Here is a 22,560-nt window from a genome sequence, read left to right as displayed (position 1 = left end):
AACCACTCCACCCATAATCTTATTAACACATCGAATAACACATCGGACACAGCGACCGTACAAGTCAAGCACTTACACATCCTACCTACACTTAGACATACACCCGGTCCACTAGGGCAGCGCCATCCATTCATCGCCGGATCTCATATCGAAGAAATACCCATAGATGCGGCAAATCTTGCCTGACTGCATAGAGCGCGATAGTTATCAGGCTAGAACCGTGCCGAGCAGTCCTAACGTTGCATGAGTACGTCCACTACCTTGGCAAGTGCAATCCACAATGTCTAAAGTGGCCGACATACATGTATATTTTTGGATCACTTCTTACACGGTCCTCAGATCGACAATGTGCAGTCCTCAATAAGGCTTTCCATTGAGGTGCGGAACAGATCATATCATCGCTTATAAAACGAGTTTTCGCCGGGCACAATCGTTCGGTCATTTCTCACTAAGTTTGTTGCCACGTGCAATGCTTGTCTGGACTAGATGATTAACATTGAAGACATGTATTAAAGTCTCTTGTCTTAAATATCAAGTAGTGACAGAATCGCCGCTATTCACGCTTCATAGACTCTTGCAAAAGCGTTACTATATCTACTATCTGTATATGATCAGACTACTGTGGAGTTTGAGATCTCTCGAGCTGCTTCCCACATGTAGCTCGAAGGTGCCTCGAGGCAGAGCCCACTGTTGGGCAGTGACGTCCCAGTAGCTAAGGTCGCGCCGGCGAAGCTGAAACTTGACTTCGTTCTTTGTGCCTGCAGGAAGGTCGACACGCTCAAAGCCTCTTAATTGTAACAAGGGCTGGTCAGCGACGGCGGGGTAAGTAATGTACAGCTGAGCTACCTCAGCACCGTCGATAGAACCGGTGTTAGTCACGTCCACAGAAACGTTCGCGACGATATCCCAGAGATCGAGCTTGCCACCAACACCGAGTGGACCAGTTGGGTAGACGGAGAGATTGCGGCTGACTGCAATTGCTTTCACATCGGAGTAATTGAAATTCGTATATGATAAGCCGTGACCAAAGGGGTACCTCACCGTCATGTTTTGCTTATCAAAATAGCGGTAGTCAAGATAGACGCCCTCGGTGAAGTTGCATTGCTTGGTTTCGCAGATTTCGACTGGATAATCCGACTCATTCTTGGCGATGGTATAAGTAAGACGACCGGACGGGTTGAAATCGCCATATAGCACATCCGCTATCGAGTTACCGGATTCCTGGCCAAGGGGAGCGGAGTAAAGGACGGCGGTGATGTTCTCGTGCTCGATCCATTGGTCAAGCAGACGAACACCCGTAGTGGAAACAACGACGATCGTGTTGTTACAGTATGAAGCGACGGTGTTTATCAAGGTGTCCTGATCTCTATTGTATAGCTCAGTGCGATCCTCTCCCTCGCCTGCTAGTGCGTTGATAAAACATAAGCAGACTTCAGTACCATCGGCATAAGTCGAGATTGCCGGGGCATTGGCGGTAGTGCTGCTACCAAAGGACAAGGACATGCCACTGGAGCTGCTCTCAGTGTAGGTGTCGTTGAGTATCCAATTGACCATAGTACCGTCTTGTGAGGCACGGGAACTGATTGCAGCCAAAGGCGTGATAAGGTAGGGGAATGAGACTTGTCCGGATCCACTACCCGAAGCAAGGTGACCATCAAAAGTTGGACCCGAGCCCGTAATAGAAAAAGCTGTGTTTGGGCCGCCCATCACAGGGCCAGCGTTAGCACCGAAGATGCTCATGGTCACTGGAATTGTCTGCATCAGCGGGACTCGTGAACATGAAGGAATACAGAGCAGACTTACTAGGACTTTTGAGAGGTAGAGCCCCATTTTCATTCTTCAACAGGACAATAGATTTGGCGCCGTTTTCACGAATGAGGGCCGTGTGGTTAGCACGAACATTACGGTACTCACCCGACTCGGCGGTCTCCGGTTGATCTCCATCAGAGAGACCGGTATAGTACCACGCAATGATATTCCGGATGACCATGTCGTCCAGGCGGTTGTTGGTGAGCGATCCATTGGAGAGCATGAGGTCAAGGATATCTGTGCTCCAAGTGCTACTGGAGCCATAATCAAGTCCACCAGTGACGGAGCCTAAAGCAGTTTTCTGGCCACCTACGTCTGCATAAACCATGCCAGGAAAACCAAGCTCGGTCTTTAGTAGTCCCATGAGAAGATCTTCATTTTCACAACTTGCGGATCCGTTGACCTCAGTCATGGCGCACATGACTGCACCCATGCCGGCCTTGACACCGTCATAGAACGGCCAGAGGTAGGCCTCATGTATAGTTCTATCGTCGGCGTTGGACGAATAAGGGGCAACGTTCGATGAGTCTCCTGAAGAAGACGAAGACGAAGATGCGTTAGAGGAATTGGACGATGCAGACGATGGAGCGCTAGTGGAGATTGATTCAGAAGGCCTAGCAACAGAAGAGGCGCCCTGGACGGAAGTGGTCATCGTGTCGCCTCCAGACACGGAGTTGCTGATTGAGCTTCCGTTGCCCGAAGCCGGCCCTCCTCCCATGCCGACGTCGCTACTACCACCGCCGGCACCCCCAGTCCCGCCAGATGATTGGCGGTTCGTCTCTTGCTCGTTGAGGAGAAAATGTTTACCTCCGGCTATAACACCAGCCTTAGTGTAGGCGCTGACACTCAGACCAAAAGTGATTCCATTTTGGTAAGGGTCAGGGCCGAAGGCTTCTCCTAGACGACCACCCCATGGAGTGCGCCCAAGGGGTTCAGAAGTTGGGCCGTTGACAATCTGGTAGCCCCTGCCGTAGAACTCGTCAGCGACAGCCTTAGCCTGCGCATAGATCGCGTCCTTGTCCCAGGTCATGGCAAGGGCGGACGATTGGCTAAAGGCGGAAACGAAGTAATCTTGCTGGACTCCTTCAGACCCATCCTTGAACTCCAGAGCAGTGAAATTCAAGGACGAGTTACTGATACGACCGCCTGTAATGATGGAGTACTTCTCCGCAGTAGTAAGAGCAGCAACGAAACTCGAAGCTTTGTCGTAGGCCTGAGCCCAATCCCCGAAGTCGATATCTAGCTCATTGATGAGGCCATGGGACGGAATTGGGGAAACGGTAGCGCTGTAAGCTCGGCCAGCGCCTGCCAGTGCAAGTAGGATAACAGTATTGTGTAGCATTGAAATAGGAAAGAGATTAAGTGATCGTACTACTGATTGATTGCACTTAGTGGCTACGTGCAACCATCTTCGACTCTTTATACTGTACCATCTCGCTAGCTTGTTCCATGTTTGAAGTAACCTTTAGACCTTAAGCGACGATATAGAATCTGAAATGAAAAGCGTCGTAATAGTATCTGTTCAAAAGACATTGAGAAGGACTGATTAGAAGCTTAAACCTATGAGTGCGTAGTGGAAGTAGTCCAAGAATCTTCTCTGCTTGCGTGGCATGGCTTGTGATTACGCTGCGTGCCCTAAGGCACGGTCCAGGCTAGCTTGGTATAGGGCACTGCCGTGGCGGATTTTTGCCTCATCTGCAGCGGAAGGACGAATAGCCCTAAGATGATTCTTGCTACATACAACGACTTCGGCCACTTCGTCATGCACTATTGAGCATTGGAAACACAGCCTAGTAGTGACAGTTTATCATAGACCGTGCAATTATCGATCTTTGAAAACCTTAAGTCTTGAGTGGATTTTCTGAAACTCCCAGCCTGCTCAGTGGGGATGATGCCACTAGGCTCTATGCTGAGCTTGCTATCATAGGCACTCTGCCTGCTGAGTACGATGTTGCAGTTCTACTTGCGGCAAAGATCTCAATGGAAAGACCTTCGCATGCTTATTACAACAATATGTAGTATCTACTGTTGGACAGGGTCATCCTTCTCTCAGTAAGTGTCGCGTGTGTACAGCTACATCGCCTAGGCGAGGATGTCGTGGTTCTCTTACACGAGTGTTACAGTAACGCAGAACAGACCTACTGTAACACCTGATTTGCTCGAATTAAAAAGCTTTTGTTTCGCTATCAGCCTAGAATGCACAAGAGAAAAGACTGATAGTGACACAAGTCTATCAATTATCACAAGCTATAAGACTTCAATTATACAGGGATAATCGGAAGGGAGAGAAGCGCATAGGTCGAGCCCGGAGCTGCGAAACGGGCCTTTTCATGGAACTGGCAGACAGGTACTCTCCAGTCGACGTTCCCGGCCTGGTATCAGGTGCTCGAACCCTTTTGTACAAACGTCGTTTGAAGCAGGTCAAGTATAATTAAGGTTATAGGTTCTCGTTGAATCTAAAATCTTGTGCATAATCATTGACATGCGTTCCATTAAGGATCGATATATTGCTACATTTCTTCTGAAACGCCTGCCTAACCCGTTTGTTCACTTTCTCTTGGTCCTAGTGAACACACTTTTCCATCAAATCTCAACGATTATGTCTATGCTGTCAGCTACTGCATGATCTTCCTATATGAGAAAAATAGTGTCGACCTCGGACAGCCTCAAGCACGAATTGTACACTGTTAGTGCCCAGGTGGTTGCTTCGTCATAGGGTCTACCTTCAGATTGCTCCATGATATGGGGCAATGCAGTCTATCTGCTAGATGCCCGAGTACGTGTGGAATACTCACATTATCACTTCCTTCGGCCATTTGAAATGATCGACATGATAAGCGCAGGTTGTATAGATTTCTACAACGCTACTGACTCTTAGGTCCATTCTGTAGGACCCTAACCGAGACAAATTGGTGACATGTCCTCATAATAGCATCTTAGATTTCCCGAACCAAGATTCATGCGATCAGACACGTATCACAGATCTTTGACTTCTGTTAGGTAGCTGCTATAACTCTCTCGTAATTCTAGCGGTCCTTCGTGTAAGTCGTGGTACCGCAGTTGCAAGGAAGCAGACTCCTGAGATCTGCGATAGTCTGCGATATAGAGTATGAGCCGAGAGGAAGATGTGTAAAGCTCGAGACATCGACATTGCAAGGAAGGACCGAAGCTAGATCAGTAGCTGCGCTCACGGCCTGATAAGACGACATTCAAGTCTTAAAGAGCTTGCGAACAAACGCACAATTCTGCCGCTGTGAAGACTACTTGGATTTTCCACTATGAGCAATAGTAGTCGCTTCAATAAGAACAATAGGTGGGGAGACGATAGTGACTGTGTCAGGTAGCCTCTCATCATAAATATGTCTTTTGGTTTGTGACTACGTGTTAGTGAAGCCTAAGGTAGGTTTCTTTACAGCATGCTCTTTCACAATGCAGAAAGAAGTCACAAATGCATACTTTTCCTGAGATCAAGATTGCCACTCCCTACCTACAAAGTTCATCCGAGATCACGTTGACGTAAGCAATTTTGTGGCTGACTGTCCCATAGAGAGAGCAGGTTCAGGCAGACTTCCAGACCTGAATTCGCCAATTGTAATGTTGGGAGGACCATGAATCAGTGCGGACGTGCACGGAATGTAACCACTCAGCTGCAAGACTCAGTATGCACTATGAATGTATATATAAGGTAATTAGAGAATGCGCACAAATATGATAGTATTGTGGAGTGACTTCGGCATTGATCAACGATCACTGCGTTTGTATAGCTATAGTCAGTTTGGCAGTGACTCAACACTGAAGACTACAGAGATGTATTTTTCAGGGTTCATTAAGGCGCAGGGTGTCTTGATTCTTGAGACAGTCCGACGGACCAGACATCGATCAAGTCGGAAAGAAACCTACCTCTTTAATCTACCCTGATACAGTGAGGTTCTCTAACCATGAAGTGGTCCTCTGTATTCTGCGTCCCACCGAATCGAGAATAATGCACCGAGACAGTTTCTATAAGCCGAAAGCCATGATCGAGATAGAGCTTGAGGCCTGCTGGGGAAGCGGTAACAATGGTCCTCAAACCATATACATCTGCTACCCGGAGACCACTCTGTAGCATTAGTACACCGATACCCTGTCGTTGATGCTGGGGTGCCGTCGCTAGATAGTCTAATCCTTTGAGGTGGACCACGTCAATTTCAAGTCTTACTTGATGGAACATCTGTGAGCCTCACCTAGATAAGGTCCGCTCTTCGTGAATTTTGCGTCTACTTCCTCGAGAGGGGTACTTCGATAGTTCAGAAGGTCCTTTTTGAGGTGCCTGATTTGACCATCGTCGGTAACACTGTCGAAGTTTTTCTTGAAGATGTGCTGTTGCTCGATGTTGACATCAACTACCTGCGCGTCTTCCCAGATAACATTGGCTTTATCTGCATCTGATAGATGCTGCGGGAGGATCCACCTCGCGTACGCAACGACCTCCCCCGTCTCCTTGTGAACAGTCTTCTGGTGACGCTTCTTTGCTCTACCATTGATGAGATTCCATGGTAAACGCTGTGCACACTCATAGGCAACGTCCTCGACTAACGTTGATTCTTCAAACAGAGCTTTCCAATGAATGTCACACCATCGAGAGTACGTCATCACCGAAGCAAGTGCAGATGCGTCCGCAACAGTCACCGGCTGCACAACAAATGGCATGCTCATACTCATCGGCAAGTTTGCGAGATTGCGTTGAAAGATGACCGGGCGATACTGAAGGTTGAAATACACCCTAAGCCTTGGAATAAGAGTCAAGCAAGGATTAGAAGCGAGATGACTAGATGAGGAGAATTCGCTATCAACTTTCAAGGTAATGGCGAAGATGAGGCAGATGACTACACGTGGTCAGTCATGCGATACTTATCGGCCTGTATAAGAGGATTTGTCGGAGTGCGACCGCTCCTTCCTCTTGCAGCAAGAAGCTTATCACAGTATTTGAGGTGAGGTTGACGTGTTATGCACTCGGGTAATTAGCGGGTCTTCGCGTATCGGCATAGTGGGGCTGGCTGTGTCCCTGCAGCCGCCCACAATTATGGTGATCAAAGAGGCTCCGTGGTAGAGTATAGGTATCTTCCCGTCCATTCATTTTTAGGTCAAGATTGTTATTCATCCATGGATACAGTACTAGAGGCCATTTTCTTTTTTTCCAGGAGGCCTCAATCTCGCACAAGCATTGAGGTCCTGCACAGACTGGCCACGACCTAAACCTGGAGTGGAAACAAGACTTTACTTCACGTATCAAAGCCCCAATTCTGGTCTGATAGGAGTCATCGGGCAATTATTCCTGAATCGATCAATCGATCATACCGTCTCGACGTCCATCCTGAAGGATTGACACTAAAGCCAGGCTTCTGGGCTCCGGTATTGTGCATAATATCTAACGATACAATGCCATAGCTTGGGAGAGAATGTCTCCTGCTGGGTTTATGATTTGGTCATAGTCACGCACCTATGACGGTTGACGCTTGTGCTCAGGTTGGGATGAGCCCTTGCGACCAATACTATCAGAGGAGCAGATATGCTCGAAGGGATTGCTTTCTGCGATCGTTACGTTGGGGCCTTAGCGGTAAAACACGTCTCGCCATGCCACAAGATGGAGTCTAGGATTCTCAACACAAAGATGTTGACTCCTATGGTGCAGAGAGCATGTGTCCTGTAATTGCACTCTCGCTAGCTACTATAGGATCAAACAGGGCTCTTTAGTAGGGGCGCAGAGCGCTGCGAGTCTCGCCAAGCTGAAGGTCATCATACTCGAGGCAGGCGTCGTCTTTCACTCAATACGTGAGTTCATCGTCCTGTCAACGATGAGATGATACTGACACAATACAGTCATCGGGTTAACTTTGGTTGTGGCCGGAGACTCGTTCTTCAAAATGCTCTTCGCAGTGATTATCTTCCAGCAAACCTTCGAAGGCATAGCACTGGGCAGTCGCATAGCGGATTTAACAATCGCCTTCAGCGGAAAAGCAATCATGGAAACTATATTTTCCCTGATCACACCCATAGGTATGGCCATTGGCATTGGAGTTCTCAACCACTTCGACGGGAATGATCGTCCCACAATCATAGCTATTGATACACTCAACGCTCTGAGTGCCGGTATTCTCTTGTGGGTGGGACTAGTAGAGATGTTGGGCCGTGACTGGCCCCAGAGGCGCTTGGCTTCTGCTCCATGGACCTGGGTATTCTCCGGTGGCACGAGTATGGTTGTCGGGCTAGCAGTCATGAGTTTATTGGGCAAGTGGGCTTGAGTAGACCTCAGGTTCCGTGCCAACGCAAACAACGAAGCAAGCGATAAAGTATGTTCCAAGCGTTTCGATGACCGTAAAATAACTGCTTACCCTTGATGTAGTTCGAGGTATGTAGCAGGACCTTACATCCAAAGCTTCTATGCCAAGATACTTACCCTAAGACGGCAACTATTCGGCCAGAAGTGATGCGTGCTGTCATGTTCTGTTGCCACTAGACAACTCCAAGAAGATACTCTGGAATAGAAATGCGAAATGATGATGACATAAGATAATGGTATGGCGCCAGCAGTAGCACGATAGGAAAGACATTGGCGATTGGAATTTGAGCGCCGAGTCGAGCTTCGCTACGTTGCTTGAGCTACTCATGAAACTCCAAGGCTACTTCGAGAGTCTATCTCATGGATATCAACAGGGTTTCAGACAGCTGAACATCGCTACAGACAATCGAGACCTCTCCTTATTGCATGGATGACCGTTAGTCGCATCTGTATGCCTCTAAGCAATGCAACCCGCACATTATAATTGGGACCTTACAATCTTTGACTCGCTCCTCTCGCTTCTGTTCACAACATATCATAAAGGTAGAACGAGTGGGCCATAATTTGTGCATTCGAAGAGCTGCAGCTTCAAGGGCACCTGCGACAACGGACCTCAAGCTCCTCGTCACTGCATCGAATGTACATGATATAGTCCATCACATCCATGAGCTACCGCGCAGTATATATTCGTTCAAGTTGATCATATGGCGAGGAAGCGCGTGTCTAGTAAGACCTTCCTGGCTGACGGAGCATAAAACTTGTAGATAAAAGGGTGCGTCTCCCTGACCTTACTCATCGTCCCAGCATTTGTCGAATCCTTGCTGTCCCATCTCATACTATCACCAACTTGTTCTCGATCTAGTGGTCGTATTCACTTCCCATTATAATAATTTCCTTCGTGCTGTTCTATGCCAGTCCCTCCTGTGAGCCAACTCACACGGTCCTTACAGAATTGCTCGATCTTTGGTTTCAACTTGGTTTCGTGCAGCAGGAAATCATCCACTGTACCAATTCTCATAACTAATTTGTCACTGGACCCGCTACTGATGCGGTACATCAAGGTCCCACAAATGCTGCAAAAGTAGTTCGACATTGTGTTCCCACTGTCGATACTCTTCGACTGCGCGAATTTGGTAAGAACGTCCTGACCTCGGATATGTTTTATCGCGGCACTCTTCACGATGAAGTTGGATGCAAACATCGAGGCAGTAATCTTCTTGCAATTCGTGCAGTTGCAGAGGAAAGTATCATAGAGATCATCCCCTTCCGTTGGCTGATAGTCATATCGTCAGCATCTGGGATCCGAGCGCTAATGGCCGAACGATAAAATTCTTGTGATCATGGTTGAGGTAGGGATATGCATACAAACTCAAGTTGAACAGCCTTGCAAAAACAAGTTGCCGTAGCTCTGGTAGATGATATCTCTGATCCGCCTAGGGGGAATCTTCCTCACGTCGACATGGTGTGCGATTTAGATGGTTAAAATTCAGATGGATGTAGCTTTGAAGTTGATGATTGCAGCTGACGTTACAGTAAGTCTTACTTGTAAATATTGGTGCCATGACAGTCATGATTCAGTGATCAAATAGTACACACTACTAGGACCTTGTCTTATCATCCGGTGCATATGCTGACAGCTCTGCGCAGTGTGAGTACTTGGTGTGATGGAGGTACTTAGTAAGCTTCATCCCGTCTTACGCAGATCCTGTCCGTCTGACTGCTTTGTAAACCCCGCTTCAAGCACGACGGCAATCCGGAGTTAACTGAAATCTAAATAAAATTGCATGGTAAGGTGACTTCATTTGTGCAGTGCTCCTCTCTCACTCTACCGTCCGACCAACCGAAAATTACCTAGCTGCCTAGTAACGTGTTGCACAAGGCGATTTGTGGGAGCTTATGGTTCGTCATCAATCTTGATGCACCATGGAAGCTCTTGGATGATCGTAAGGTTATCATGCCTCGATTTAGCGTAGCACGGATTTAGCTGCATACAGATGGTTGTGTTCAACCTCGGTCGTCAGCCATCTCGAAACACGGCCTGCCGCCCCTCTCATTGCATAAGGCAGAAACCCCAACAGTATGGAGGAATAGCTTACACGTGGACGGCGATAGTGTCTGATGTACTTGCCTGATGTACTCTGTCTGGATTGTCGTAGTCAAGTTCGTAGGAGTCGACATGCGGAACGAAGATATGGCACAAATCCAGATATAACCTAGATACAAACTGAGAGGGGACTACAAATGGCCATGTTTGCAGAACATTGCGACGATCGACAATCCGAGTTGGGCTTTCCATCGCTGCTCGTAACTTTCCGTAGATCTTTCTTGGCGATAGCCAGGCTGATTAGACCGAGTCCCGTGGGCAACCGTGCTGTCGACGATATGCTCTTCCATATGACGCATACCGTACCCACGAACGTTTATGTTTGACATGATTTAGCCTCATAGTAGGACAACCAGGGACTGCCGAAGCTTCGGCAGACGCTCCAGACAGTGATGACAGCAGACTTTCCTCATTCCTTGGCATATACTCCACTGTAATAGACGTTGGAATCGGTATATCAGGTAAGCGTGCGCGACGTGCAACGCAGCTTGGCTTGGAGCTCCATCATCCAGGGTCGTCCGGAGGTCGATCGTTGACCTCGAAGTACTGGGTCCGCCCATGTTCAAATAACATCTGTTGCCCAGTCACAATTGACATGTGTGTTACTTTAGAAACGCATAGTCCAGATTACCTTAATATCCAGCAGATATTCCGACAACCTACACCCGCCACCATGAGTCCTCCCCGCAAAGCATTGATTGCCATTACCTCGGCTCATGCACCGCTCTATCCTGATGGCAAGGAAACTGGTCTTTTCATCACCGAGGCTTTGCATCCCTTCAACGTGTTCAAGGCCGCCGGGTTTGACGTTGATCTTGTGAGCGAGACTGGCGATTACTCGCCGGACTGGCTGAGTCAGCAGAAGGATTGGCTGCCAGAGGAGGACCGCAAGGTCTGGGAAGACCATAGCACGGAGTTTCGAAGAAAGCTAGACAATCTGCTGAAACCGCAAGATATTGACTGGAGCAACGTGAGTCTCGGTGATGCATGAGTACAGCTGATTCGAATTACTATGGGGGACCTGTGTCTTACAATTATCTGACAGTATGGATTATTCTTTGCCTCTGCCGGACATGCTAGTTTGATCGACTATCCCGACGCAAAAGGTTTGATTTCTTTTTCCACAACTAATGAGATAAGTGCTAAGCAAGATACCTTAGGTCTGCAGTCGATTGCCGCACAGATGTATACTCATGGTAGTATCATCTCTGCAGTGTAAGTTTTGTTTGCCCTTGTACAATGATGCTCCGGAGATGTCCTGCTGACCCAGTTTCATCAGCTGCCACGGAGGAGCGATATTCCCAGGCATCATTGATCCCTCTACACAAAAGTCGATAATTTCGGGTAAAAAGGTTACCGGCTTCACGACTCAAGGCGAAGAAGAAGAGGGCGTGCTCGATACCATCAATAGCTGGAATAGACCTACGATTGAAAAGGCGGCGAAGGATTCCGGTGCTACCTGTAAGTCTACATGAGATAGAACCGCAGAAGAGAACTAACATCGTGCAGATGTTGCTCCTCCTGGCCCTTGGGCTGCATTCAGTTACACTGACGGTAGAATCGTGACTGGTGCCAACCCTGCTAGCGCTCACGTTACTGCTGAGGAAGCGGTCAAGGCCTTTGACAAGTTGTGATTCATGATACTATCCGACAATAGGACATTGGGCCTATCGGATTCGCCGACCGCATGAACTTTGATAGAAGTGTCCAGATAGGTTCAATAGCTGGTCGTAAAATAATGAATAGCTACTCAGGCTCGAGGCTAGCATTCGGAATGCGCGCCATCACAAACTTCCAAGTCTAGCTCGTTCTACGAGCGTGGAAAGATATCAACAACTCTGTAGTACGTATGGTTGACGTGTCATTGCCGAACGTATCTTTACATTTCCACTGCTGTGCAAAGATGAGCTAGAAATTTTGTTCGCATCTAGTGGTCCATAATCGTGTTCAGTGCAATGGTCCCTGCTGAGAACCAGTAGGAACTTATTTGACGACGTATCATGATATACAATTTACCATGGTACTATCTTCAGACTCGGAATGTCGTTTATATCTACTAACGAGGCAATGGTTGTGGAGGCTTCAACGGATCCCTTCCGGTCCTTCTTGCAATAATGTATTGCTGATCTTCCGGTGCACATATCGAATTCTCCGGTTGGAAGACATCTAGAGATTCCTCCACGATCTGCAGACCCATACTTGTTAAGAAGTTTCTCTGACCCTGTGCTATCATGAATGTAGGAAGCGGCTCGCCCATGAAAGCGGTGTCGTAGTTCTCCACCCAAGAACGACTATGGTCGTAGGCTCTCTCGTCTATAACATAATTATCTGCAGGCATTTGTCCAATGGTGAGCAAGCCACCTGGCTGTAACGCCTGCGCGAACTTGAAGCAGGCGGCTTGGAAATCGGCATATGTCAATTGGAGATGCGCAAAGATCATGAAGACACCCGCAAAGTCATCCTGGGGCTCATATGTCAACATGTCTCCCACTGTGAAGTTCCCCCGTACTCGAGATTCAGCAAGGTCAACCATTGTTGGTGCGATATCGAAGCCATGGACTTCGAAATCCGCATTGGCGAGCATCCGGCTGACCGGTATGCCCGTACTACAATCAACATCCAGTACCCGGATTAGTGACTCAGAGTTGGCTGAACTTTGTAGCAAAGAGATTGCATGGGAGACAATAGCTGTTTTATACGGGTTGTTTTGATAAGCATCTTCGTATGCCTTGTTAAGGCCGTCGAACAATGCGCGGCCCGCGATCGATCCTTCTGATGTCATGTTCCTAAGGCTGAGTGGAGTTCCAAACAATCAACGGACTTGAGTGACCGATAAGAGTCAGTCGCATATGTGGTCTTGCACATGAGCTGACCATAGCATCTACCTTACCTTTTATGTTTACGAAAAATATACATTGTGGTACGATAGCACTCTGTATATTGCATCTTGCCGAGCTTCCGAGAATAGTATAGCGCCCCGGGGGCGCTGCGGAAGCAATAAATGCTCGCAAACGCAAACGCTTATTTCAAATGGTCTCGCATGACACAGTAGATTCGACTAGTGTCTATCTTTCGTGATTTGTCTCCCGTGAATGCTAATGCCGAGGTATTGATCGTGCTTAGATAGCTCTGGTGAGCGTGGGATACTCATCGCGCCAAGTCGCAGCGAGTGCGACTCGAAAATCTGAATCAATTCTCAACTTTTCAGATACACATTCATAACCTGCATCAATGGACATGTTCTCGCCAGGACAACAACAAAACCGGGCAATATGTCGCAGATCAATACCTCTTATGTTATACACACAGTAGACCTAAGCACCTCATATGTGCTGAGTACATAACAAGACACGTCAAAGGGCGCGAAGGGTATTGCCCAATATCATTCGGGTGATTGAGTAAGCTACAGCAGGAGCCATTACTAGGTGCAAGCCAGCTACATTTCGCCCGAGCTTTGTCAAACATGAACAAGTCGTTCCCCTGTCAATTTCCTCAATCATACGAAGGCATTATAATGTACTCGAGGTCATGACTCGTACGAGTACACCTCTTCGTCGTTTCGAAAGTATACCACCTTACTTGAAGTAGTCATTCTGTTCAAGAAAATCTTTCCAGCTGGTGGGCCTATCGTCAAGCAGAGCCAGGCTTTCGTTAAGCGAAGTACCATTGTAGTAGCCGGGGTCTTCCACGAATAAGTGGATTTCCAGCAGCCCCTCGGCGATTTTCTTTGGCAGACATGTATTGCTCGTTGGTCAACTGGAGATATTGTGCCTTCTTGCCAATAACGTCCTCGAACTTCTTCAGAAATTGCCGAGGCGTGTAGCAAGCGGTGGCAGCCAAGACCTGCTTGTCATCCAACTTGCCACTGTTCTTTAGTATAGCTTTTCACGATTTTGCCTATCAGACGATCTCAGACAGCCAGAAGTGCGTCAAGATAGGACCATCTTACTTACCGACATCGTTACCGGCATCAAGTAATGGAAACTTGGCTTGGTCAGGGGGTATCAAGCTCTACCTTGCTGCCAGACCTGTAGTAATACATATCTTGATGAAGATCCACAACTGTGGTGGGCCAAAGTGAGGAAATGTCGATTACAACACGGCGAACGGGGTGTCTGACGGTATATAGTCTGTGAAGAGTTTGGCAAATTTACATCTGGTTGAGTCGGGTAGAAATTAGTCTGCGAAACTCCGCGCCTCGGAGACGTGAGGCGTGATAACAGCCATTGTTTCGCTGTGCCGGCTCCTACACGTGAATAAAGTATTGTCAGAATTGGATTGGGATTGGATTGACATCGGTATCTTGCGTATGCTCAGCCTAACGCACAGTCATCTCGCGATAGGATGAGGCTCGCGGGCTGGGATGCCTACTGTAGTCTTTTAGATCGCTTCCACCATTTCGTCCGCACGATGCCAACACGTTTGGGTTCGATCTACTTCAAACGTTATCATCGTAATGTCGGCTGTATGCGTTGTCGCGGTGCTGGACAGTTTCGTTCTCTGACTACATGCGTTCTTCCCATCGACATTTGCTATAAAAGTGCATTCACGTCTCCCTTTTCATAAGTGCCACAGGATCAATATACTCGTGCCTGCCTTTAAAGAAATAGTACAGCAACGCGATTATCATAATTCCGCCAAACATGGTACTTGACCAGTTCATTCCTGCTGCAGTCACCGGAATTGCTAATAGCTAGAACATGAAGAACCATATAGGTAAGAGTAGCACCAGTGCTGCGATGTTGATCGGAAGACCATATTTGCTTAAGGACCATCTATAAGGAGGTAGAGGTGGCCCACATAGTCGTCTCCATATTAGACAGCCGATGGTGATGATGTAAGATGTCAGGATGGAGACACCGCCCAGCGAGTTAATCGCATTAAGAGCGACTAATGAACTTAGATTTATGCAAGCTAGAAGTGATGTAACGACGAAAGAAACACTGACAGCTCGTACTAAGATGTTCTAGCCCGGTGTCACCTGTAGCAAGATCAGTCAATATTAATATTCCATCCACCCTCTCTTTCGTACGAGTTGGACTATCGCTCACAGTCGAAAGCCAGCTTAATCCTAGCAAACCCCGGTCTCTAGTAAAGGACCATATCTAGCGTGAGGCAGTAGCGACTTCGCTAACGCAGCATAAGCACAGCATCACAACGACCACCGCACACATAACATCTGTCCTTGCGAGGCTGCGTGTGGCGTTATAGAAAATCTGGATGAATGGTTCCCTAGTCGGTGTCGCAAGAATGTTGTCAATATCGCCGAGAGTAAAGCATAACGTGACAGCTATGATGAAGCCAAGGAAGGCATTCGGACCGACAGACCACATTATTGCTTTTAGTAAAGTGAGAGATGCGTCCTGAATTTCTTCGGCTGTTCCTCCGAAACTCAATTAGTCCCATTGAATTCTTAGAAAACCTAGATTGGACAGGAGAACGTTGAAATTTAGTAACTCACACATGTGTACAGAACAATTATATCTAATAAGAACGCTTAGTGGAGATGCCGAGAGACCAATCATTGCAGACAATCCTGTCGATGACCAATTCCCATTGTTGGTGAACTTAATCAATGCGTCGTATGCGCTTGCCCTCTGTGCCATGACCTAAAGAGGAATGATGATAGCGAAGAATCCGACGAGATGCAGTATCAAAACGCTACCTTCCAGAAGTGGCATATGCACGGCTAGAAGCCAACCGATCATGTAGCTTAAGAACTTTCGGAATCTTGGTGGCGAGTATTCAGCAACCCAGTGATACTGGCCACCAGACGTGGGTGACATGGACGCCATTTCCGCGATACTAGCGTATACCAAAAGCATCACGAATGTCAAGACGATAAATCCCCAGAAGAGGATTGCAGTCCCACCGTCAGTCAGGGCGAAGCTGAAGAGTCTGGGATCATAGTCAGCGTGCCTCGATTAATGGCAAAGCAGAATGCTCTAACTCACGGTAGTAGTAGTTCCCACGAAGCTATGACGGTACTTGCGAAGCCTAATATGGTCAAGAACTTGAAGTTGCGCTATCGGAAGTCAGCCTGGATATCAGACATTTGGCACATCATCAAGTATCAGCACACTTACACGCAGGACCTGATCTTTACCCAGGACATGCATATCTCTTTTGTCTGCTCTTGTACCTCGGTACTTGAGCGGTACGGATTCAATCACTTCCTGAGTCTGCTCGTCTTGCTCAGTGAGCTCATGTGCATCACCGCCTTGCTCATCTGCGAGAACATTGACGATTTCGCTTTTAGAGGTCATTGTCGCTGGAAGTTCGAAGCTTCAGCGCTCACAAATCATAGCAGAACTAACTAAAAGATCGAATGGAGGGTCAAGGAAGAAACATGGATGAATACCTATACGAAGCAATATAGCTACACTGCATAGCCAGATTAGATAAGGAATATCTAGTCCCTGCGAGGCTTCGATGTCTTGACCTGCGCATCGGCATACATTCTAGCATGTAGTCAACACTAGCTTTCGAGTAGCACTTGGTCAATTTTTTTTAGCTCGCGATCGCGTGCTGCAGTACTGTAGAAACGTATACGCGTAGAATCATCGCGGACAATCGATTGCGTACTCGAATTAGCCGTTCTATCATGATCTTGGTAGCGCTCCGAACTTGTTCCAGACCCCAATCTTCTAAAGAGCATTGCGTCCGGTGTTTTGCATTATGATATCTCTTCTCGCGAACACCAATCGGCGAAGATTCCTCAGTCGCCTCAATTTACTTGTATTCAGGCGAAATGTGATCTCATGTCTTCATGAACGTTGCACGGGTCATTGTATAAGGCCATATATATGGCGTGTGGGGCAGTGTTGGCAGCCCAATCAATAACGGAACACCACTTCCAATGAGCTAATCATGCGGAACCAGAACTTCGGGTCGCCTGCCCAGTGCGGGTAGACTCTGTTGTAACATCTTTGTGCAACGAAGAGGTGCACGATGCTAACTCCATCCGATCATATATTGAACTCCTCGAGCCGACATTAGATGATAAGATATTCTTCCCTGGCGCGACCCCAGTGATTATATAGAATCGTACGATACGCAACAAGCCTTACCTACAGTCTTTTAACGGCTGGCTACAGTTGAACGTGAGAAGATCAATCATCAACACAAGCGACAATTGTGGATAAGAATGCGTCTCAGACTAATCAATCACGCATTCAATCACGAGTTGTACAGATAGTCCAAGGTTCGCAGACTTAAGATCGACTGGCTCAATTTCGTATGAACATCCTGACCAATGTTCCATACACAGTAGATGAACTCATCTGGTTCCTCATTGCGCGACTGGCCGGTTCCTTCAAGTCGCCAAGTATCGGAGAAAGCTAATGAAGCTGAGAAGTTGTCAGTACCAGTGCGCTGGGATGAGGACGTTTTCGCGTTCGTCGTCGGATTGTGGCTGACCTGGCACGTCTCAAGCTAAGCATCGGGTTTTGAGAGCCTGATGGCCGTGCATCGACCTTTGAACACAGTAAAGTAGTCTCTATATTGCCTATTTATGGCTGATAGATTGTTGAAGGGGTCTGCTTTACCGAAAGACTGGAATTGGGCAGCTACTAGCGCTCTGGGCATGCAGATATTGCGAAAGTACCGTACCCTGATATCGACGTCGTTTTGTTGCGGAACAAAAGGCCAAGCCAGGAGACTGACCATCCAGATGTAAAATGAAACCCGTCGACATCAAGACCTTGTGGCTACAGATGATGGATACGACTATAATACAGCGGATGCATTTTAACGATATCTTCAGCGAGCTCAACACATCAATCTGCCTCATACTTTCTGAGCATCGGTAGACGCCTTTCCAATGTCACATACGAATCCATACTTCAACATTCCCCCAGACCATTATCCGCCCTTTGCAGTTGTGACTAGTACAGATCATACAGCCTGGATCATCATCACTACAACGCTAGGTCTCGCGTGCACTCTCATCTTCGGTGTCATTAGATACATTATCCGAACGACTGCACACCAGAGATGGGGACTAGATGACGGGTCTCTTGCAGCTGCCACAGTAGGTCCTCTTCCTCTATATGTGCAGCCCCTCGTGTCCCTGTGTCCTTCCCTGATGTCTAAGATAGCTCTTGCTTGTCATACAGTCAGGACTACTCTTGGATGCATGTGCGAAAGGCCTCGGAAAATCGATTGAGCTTGTCCCACCGGAGCTTATCGACAAAGTTCAGCAGGTACGAGCGAGATGACCCTGTAAGCATTTGCACAAGGACAGGGGTACCCTTCATTAACACAGCACTTGAAGCTCTACTATACCGCCATCATCTTCTATACTCTCTCTTTAGGATTGTCGAAGCTGTCTGTGGCGTTTCTATTACTACGTCTGACGCCTATTGATCATCATCGACGAACCTTCCGTATTGCATTGATCCTTATAGGCTTCTGGACCATTGCATTTTCGGCTGCGCCTGCATTACAATGCAATCTTGCTCGTCCTTGGGTGGCGATTGGAGAGAGATGTACTCGAACTGTATGGCTACCTTGCTGTATTACACAAGCCTAGGATGATACTGACCGAAAGGCTTAGTTTCTTCGCTGGAAAATCTTTTGCATGTTTGACATCATATTCGAGATAGCCCTCGTCTGTATGGCAATCTATCCTGTGTGGAGCATCAGGCTGGATCAGCGAAACGGTTCGTAGTATTTGCGTTCAGCTTTCGTCTTCCGTAAGTATTTGACTTTTACATTCCATGACCGCATGCTCGATATCCGTGCCGATGACTGGAAAATGTTCGGGGATTATTTGTCAAGTATACTCATGAATTGACCCGTATCATTAGGATAATCATTGCTGTGGTCTTTCGCTTGAAGACGTTCCCAGCAGCGCACTTCACGACCGACCCAACCCTCTTTTACGACGATTTTGTGGTTTGGACACAAACAGAACTCGATTACTCAATCATATCTGCGACAATCCCATGTCGCCGTCCTTTCGTCAACAATCTCGCAACTCACTATGGCGCGTTTAGCCAGAACAGCACTACAGCTTGCGCATACAGCTATGGAGTAGGCTTCTCTGCCGCCGACCCATCGGCTAGTAGGGGATACGAAATGAACAACCTGGAGAGAACAAATGTCATTTAGTCAGATAGTACTCAAGTCGCTATCGTTCACAGCCCCACATCGTACAGCGACGGCACGAATCGCTTACTAGAGTTCGGAGGACAAGAGACAGGCGATACTACCAAGGTCAATCACCCTGGGCGGAAGAATTTGACAGCATCCCTACATACCAGTAAACGTGATGACGAAAGTACCGATCTCCGTAGTATAACCAGCAACGACAGTCAGCGCATGATTTTCTATAAGAAGACATCGTGGACTGCGGACCGCCATAAGGGGTAATTCAACTAGTCAGCGTACAGGTCATGAGCCCATGTACGTTCACCACCGTACCTTGTAGCTTATCATAGCTTTAGAGGGCTACTGGAAATAGTGCTGGCGGATGGGGCTTTAGACTCAAGCTTCGATACCATCCACTTCTGTCGCTGGACGATATCAGACCTTGAGGAATTTCAAACACCAACAATCTTAACTGTGCTAGTATTCGTCTCCACGCTGTATGAAATGCTCCCTCCAGTCCGCTAAGATTTGTCTTTCACTACCACCACTCGTCGCTATACTGTATTAAGGCCGTCCTCGTCACTTTCTTCCGACCTGCAATGATCCAGCGCTTTCTCCGGGTCGGTGTCGTCCAATCGACTATTTGGACTGTGATCTACTTCACCATATCCCGTGCTCGATACTTCGGTATAGTCCTGCAAGGACGTGTACCCTAGTAATCTCAAGAGAAGAAGACGATTGTGCCAGGTCAGAATCATAATGATTACGAACGTCGCAAGTGATCCGCCAAGTACGACAGCAATCAGGATGTTTTGCGTGGTCGCTTGCACATTCCACCAGTCTTCCTTGAGTGCGTTGTACTGTTCGACCGTTGCCGCGCTCTCATCAGCCTCGATATCGATTCGATCCTTGTCGGCTTAGCCCTCGTCGTCTTGGCCCTTGTCGACTTGATTCTCGTTGGGTCGGTTCTTGTCGACTTCATCCTTGTCATCATCATCTTTCCCGCTCTTACTCTCCTTCCATCGTGAGCTAAAAGCATCAATATTACAAAGTTGTTCAAGGATTTCACCCGTCCGCATGTCTAGTACTGGACTCGCAGCTAACACAGTGTCACTTGTAGTAACAGCTACAGCGCGAACGTATCTTCCTGCATCGCCTACATAGAAACTTGTCTCAAATCCGGTCTTGGTGGTTTCGTACAACACTTGGTTCATGCTGTCTAGTTGGGTAGAGTTGTGGGAGATAAGGATGACCCACTTGGTGAGCTCAGTTGCACCGTTCCAACTGAAATAGACGGTGTTGTTGGGCAGAGCGGGGAGCGACGGATTTTCGTCCGCACTTAGCAGCCGGTGAGAGTCCTGCAAGAAAGGCCTAGCTATTATTTTCGGGCTTTATGTAGGATGTCCCGTCTAATTGACTTTGAGGACACGATAGCTGTCTGCTGTTTCGCGATCGAAATTCAACGGCCCAAAACGTACATCGTACAATGTTGTCCCATTCGAGTCGTATTCGGTGAACCCTGGCTCGTTGCCATAACTCACGATAGCGTTGCGGTTGCTCAAGACCTGCATGCCCCCTTTGCGGAATGACTTGGTCTCTGTGGTTGCACGATAGGACGTAGCTTTGACCGTCCTCGTTAAAAACCCGATCCAGGATGACTCCGCGGCAAATGGGATCCTGTGCAATGTCGAATCTGCATGCCATATCAGTTTGTAGTGCAGGAGTCTTTCGGAGCATTTCGTACTGACCGGCAGTTCCGATCATCGAACAGACTGATCGATGTGAGTTCTGGATCGATCCACCTAGCATGATGTTGCCATGCAAAATTGGTAGCCCAGCCGTCGCTCAAGTCAGTAAAATTGTTCTGTTTCCCTCCCAGGGTCCAGTGGATCGACCCAGTCGACCCGTCAATGTAATAAAGTGAAGGATAATGCCTAGAAGATATCAAATAATTGCCGCGAGGATCCTTGTGTACGCTGTTGATATGGAAGAAGTCCCAGCTGTCGGTACGCATCATGCCCTGCAGCGGTTCCGTGGGCCCACGTATGTCAGGCGTCCAAAACGAATCATGTGGTTCAACGAAGTCGGAAGCACGCCACTGGAATGATAGAGCATTGGATGCGAGATCCACCTCTTGGATATACGATTCTTGGATCCATCCATTATCAATGCCAAAATCTCGAAGGTCGTACTCTCGGGGTTCGTTGACCGTGAACACGGCGGTGCACTCTGGAGTAAGGAAAATATCATGGGCATCCGCGTACTCAAACCCTACGGCAGTAACGTTCCATATATTCTTGTATGTGTTGTCCAGCTAGTGAAACTGTCAGATCTTGGACTTGCAGATACAATGGTAAATGGTTATTCACAATATGGTATATGCCAGCGGCGCGTTCGTCTATATCGGTCCCGGACCACCATATCAGATACTCTGAGCCATTACAGCTCTGAACGGAAATGCCAAAGTTATCTTCATCAAAAGCGGGAGCCTGATAAACAACAGACATGGTTTTAGCATTTAGCAGCTGTGGACCTGTCACCGGAATATCTGGTCCAGTCGGTGCCCAGCTAATATACCGCTCCGGCGATGTGGCCTCGTGTATATCTAGTAGTACATTTGGTAGAGGTGCAACAATATCTCGATCCGACAAGAACAATTGGGCTGGACAGTCCCCCCAGTCCCCATTCTGATACTGCTTACTGTTGAAGAAAGGTAGAACGTCGGCAGAAGCAAGCGCCGCGATTGGAAGTATGTGAGTAGCCCAAGCAGAGTTGACCATACTCTGATTAGAAATTGCAGTCAGAAAAAACGACCAAGTTGGAGTTTGCAAGGAAAAGAGCGTGCTGAGCATGTGGAAAAGGAAGAAACAGTAAGATTCAGGTCGACATGATATGGTAAGAGGCTCGCCAGTGTAGTGAATTATTTTGAACTGCAATTACTCGAGCTTCGAGCATGGACACGCTGGAGCGTCGTCACTACATGAAACGAAGCTCAACTCTCGAGTAAAGTTGATAATTAAGGCTTCTCAAGGTAGACATCAAGCATTGCTTGACGGGCGTTCCAGCTTCACTTACACTTACACCTTGCGAATGCGTCATGAGAAGAGAGTGAGACAACAATTTCGAGATTGGTGTGTTAGAGATGTTTGTCCGGCATCAGAAAATAATGGTGATCAAGGAGATAGCAAACTGGGCTTGGTCTCCTTTTGTTCTTATTTTGCATTTTCTGAAATGC

General features: G+C 47.7%; 5 protein-coding genes across 6 annotated transcripts; 1 reads left to right on the top strand and 4 right to left on the bottom strand.

Annotated features, from left to right (window-relative positions):
- Positions 1-597: 597 nt before the first annotated feature.
- On the bottom strand, positions 598-3,151 carry AAFC00_007343 (uncharacterized protein; the record flags this gene model as incomplete). The annotated part of the gene is made up of 2 exons (XM_069347434.1): positions 598-1,745; positions 1,804-3,151. 2 exons carry the CDS (start codon positions 3,149-3,151, stop codon positions 598-600), a joined length of 2,496 nt encoding a protein of 831 aa, XP_069202038.1.
- Positions 3,152-6,003: 2,852 nt separating this feature from the next.
- Positions 6,004-6,498, bottom strand: AAFC00_007342 (uncharacterized protein; the record flags this gene model as incomplete). Of its 2 annotated transcripts, none has more annotated exons than XM_069347433.1 (1): positions 6,004-6,498. In XM_069347433.1, one exon carries the CDS (start codon positions 6,496-6,498, stop codon positions 6,004-6,006), a length of 495 nt encoding a protein of 164 aa, XP_069202036.1. The 2 variants fall into 2 exon arrangements, with proteins under 2 accessions (XP_069202036.1, XP_069202037.1); XM_069348407.1 differs by having other exon boundaries at positions 6,004-6,441.
- Positions 6,499-10,905: 4,407 nt separating this feature from the next.
- Positions 10,906-11,866, top strand: AAFC00_007341 (uncharacterized protein; the record flags this gene model as incomplete). Its single annotated transcript, XM_069347432.1, has 5 exons — positions 10,906-11,202; positions 11,278-11,338; positions 11,393-11,447; positions 11,512-11,693; positions 11,742-11,866. 5 exons carry the CDS (start codon positions 10,906-10,908, stop codon positions 11,864-11,866), a joined length of 720 nt encoding a protein of 239 aa, XP_069202035.1.
- A 3,975-nt stretch (positions 11,867-15,841) lies between these two features.
- On the bottom strand, positions 15,842-16,498 carry AAFC00_007340 (uncharacterized protein; the record flags this gene model as incomplete). The annotated part of the gene is made up of 3 exons (XM_069347430.1): positions 15,842-16,130; positions 16,187-16,257; positions 16,319-16,498. 3 exons carry the CDS (start codon positions 16,496-16,498, stop codon positions 15,842-15,844), a joined length of 540 nt encoding a protein of 179 aa, XP_069202034.1.
- Positions 16,499-21,030: 4,532 nt separating this feature from the next.
- On the bottom strand, positions 21,031-21,832 carry AAFC00_007339 (uncharacterized protein; the record flags this gene model as incomplete). Its single annotated transcript, XM_069348428.1, has 2 exons — positions 21,031-21,639; positions 21,695-21,832. 2 exons carry the CDS (start codon positions 21,830-21,832, stop codon positions 21,031-21,033), a joined length of 747 nt encoding a protein of 248 aa, XP_069202033.1.
- Positions 21,833-22,560: the final 728 nt, after the last annotated feature.

This window comes from Neodothiora populina (genome assembly GCF_041146345.1).
Source record: "Neodothiora populina strain CPC 39397 chromosome Unknown canker_contig_9, whole genome shotgun sequence".
NCBI lineage: Eukaryota > Fungi > Ascomycota > Dothideomycetes > Dothideales > Dothioraceae > Neodothiora > Neodothiora populina.
This window is presented reverse-complemented; position numbering and strand designations above follow the sequence as displayed.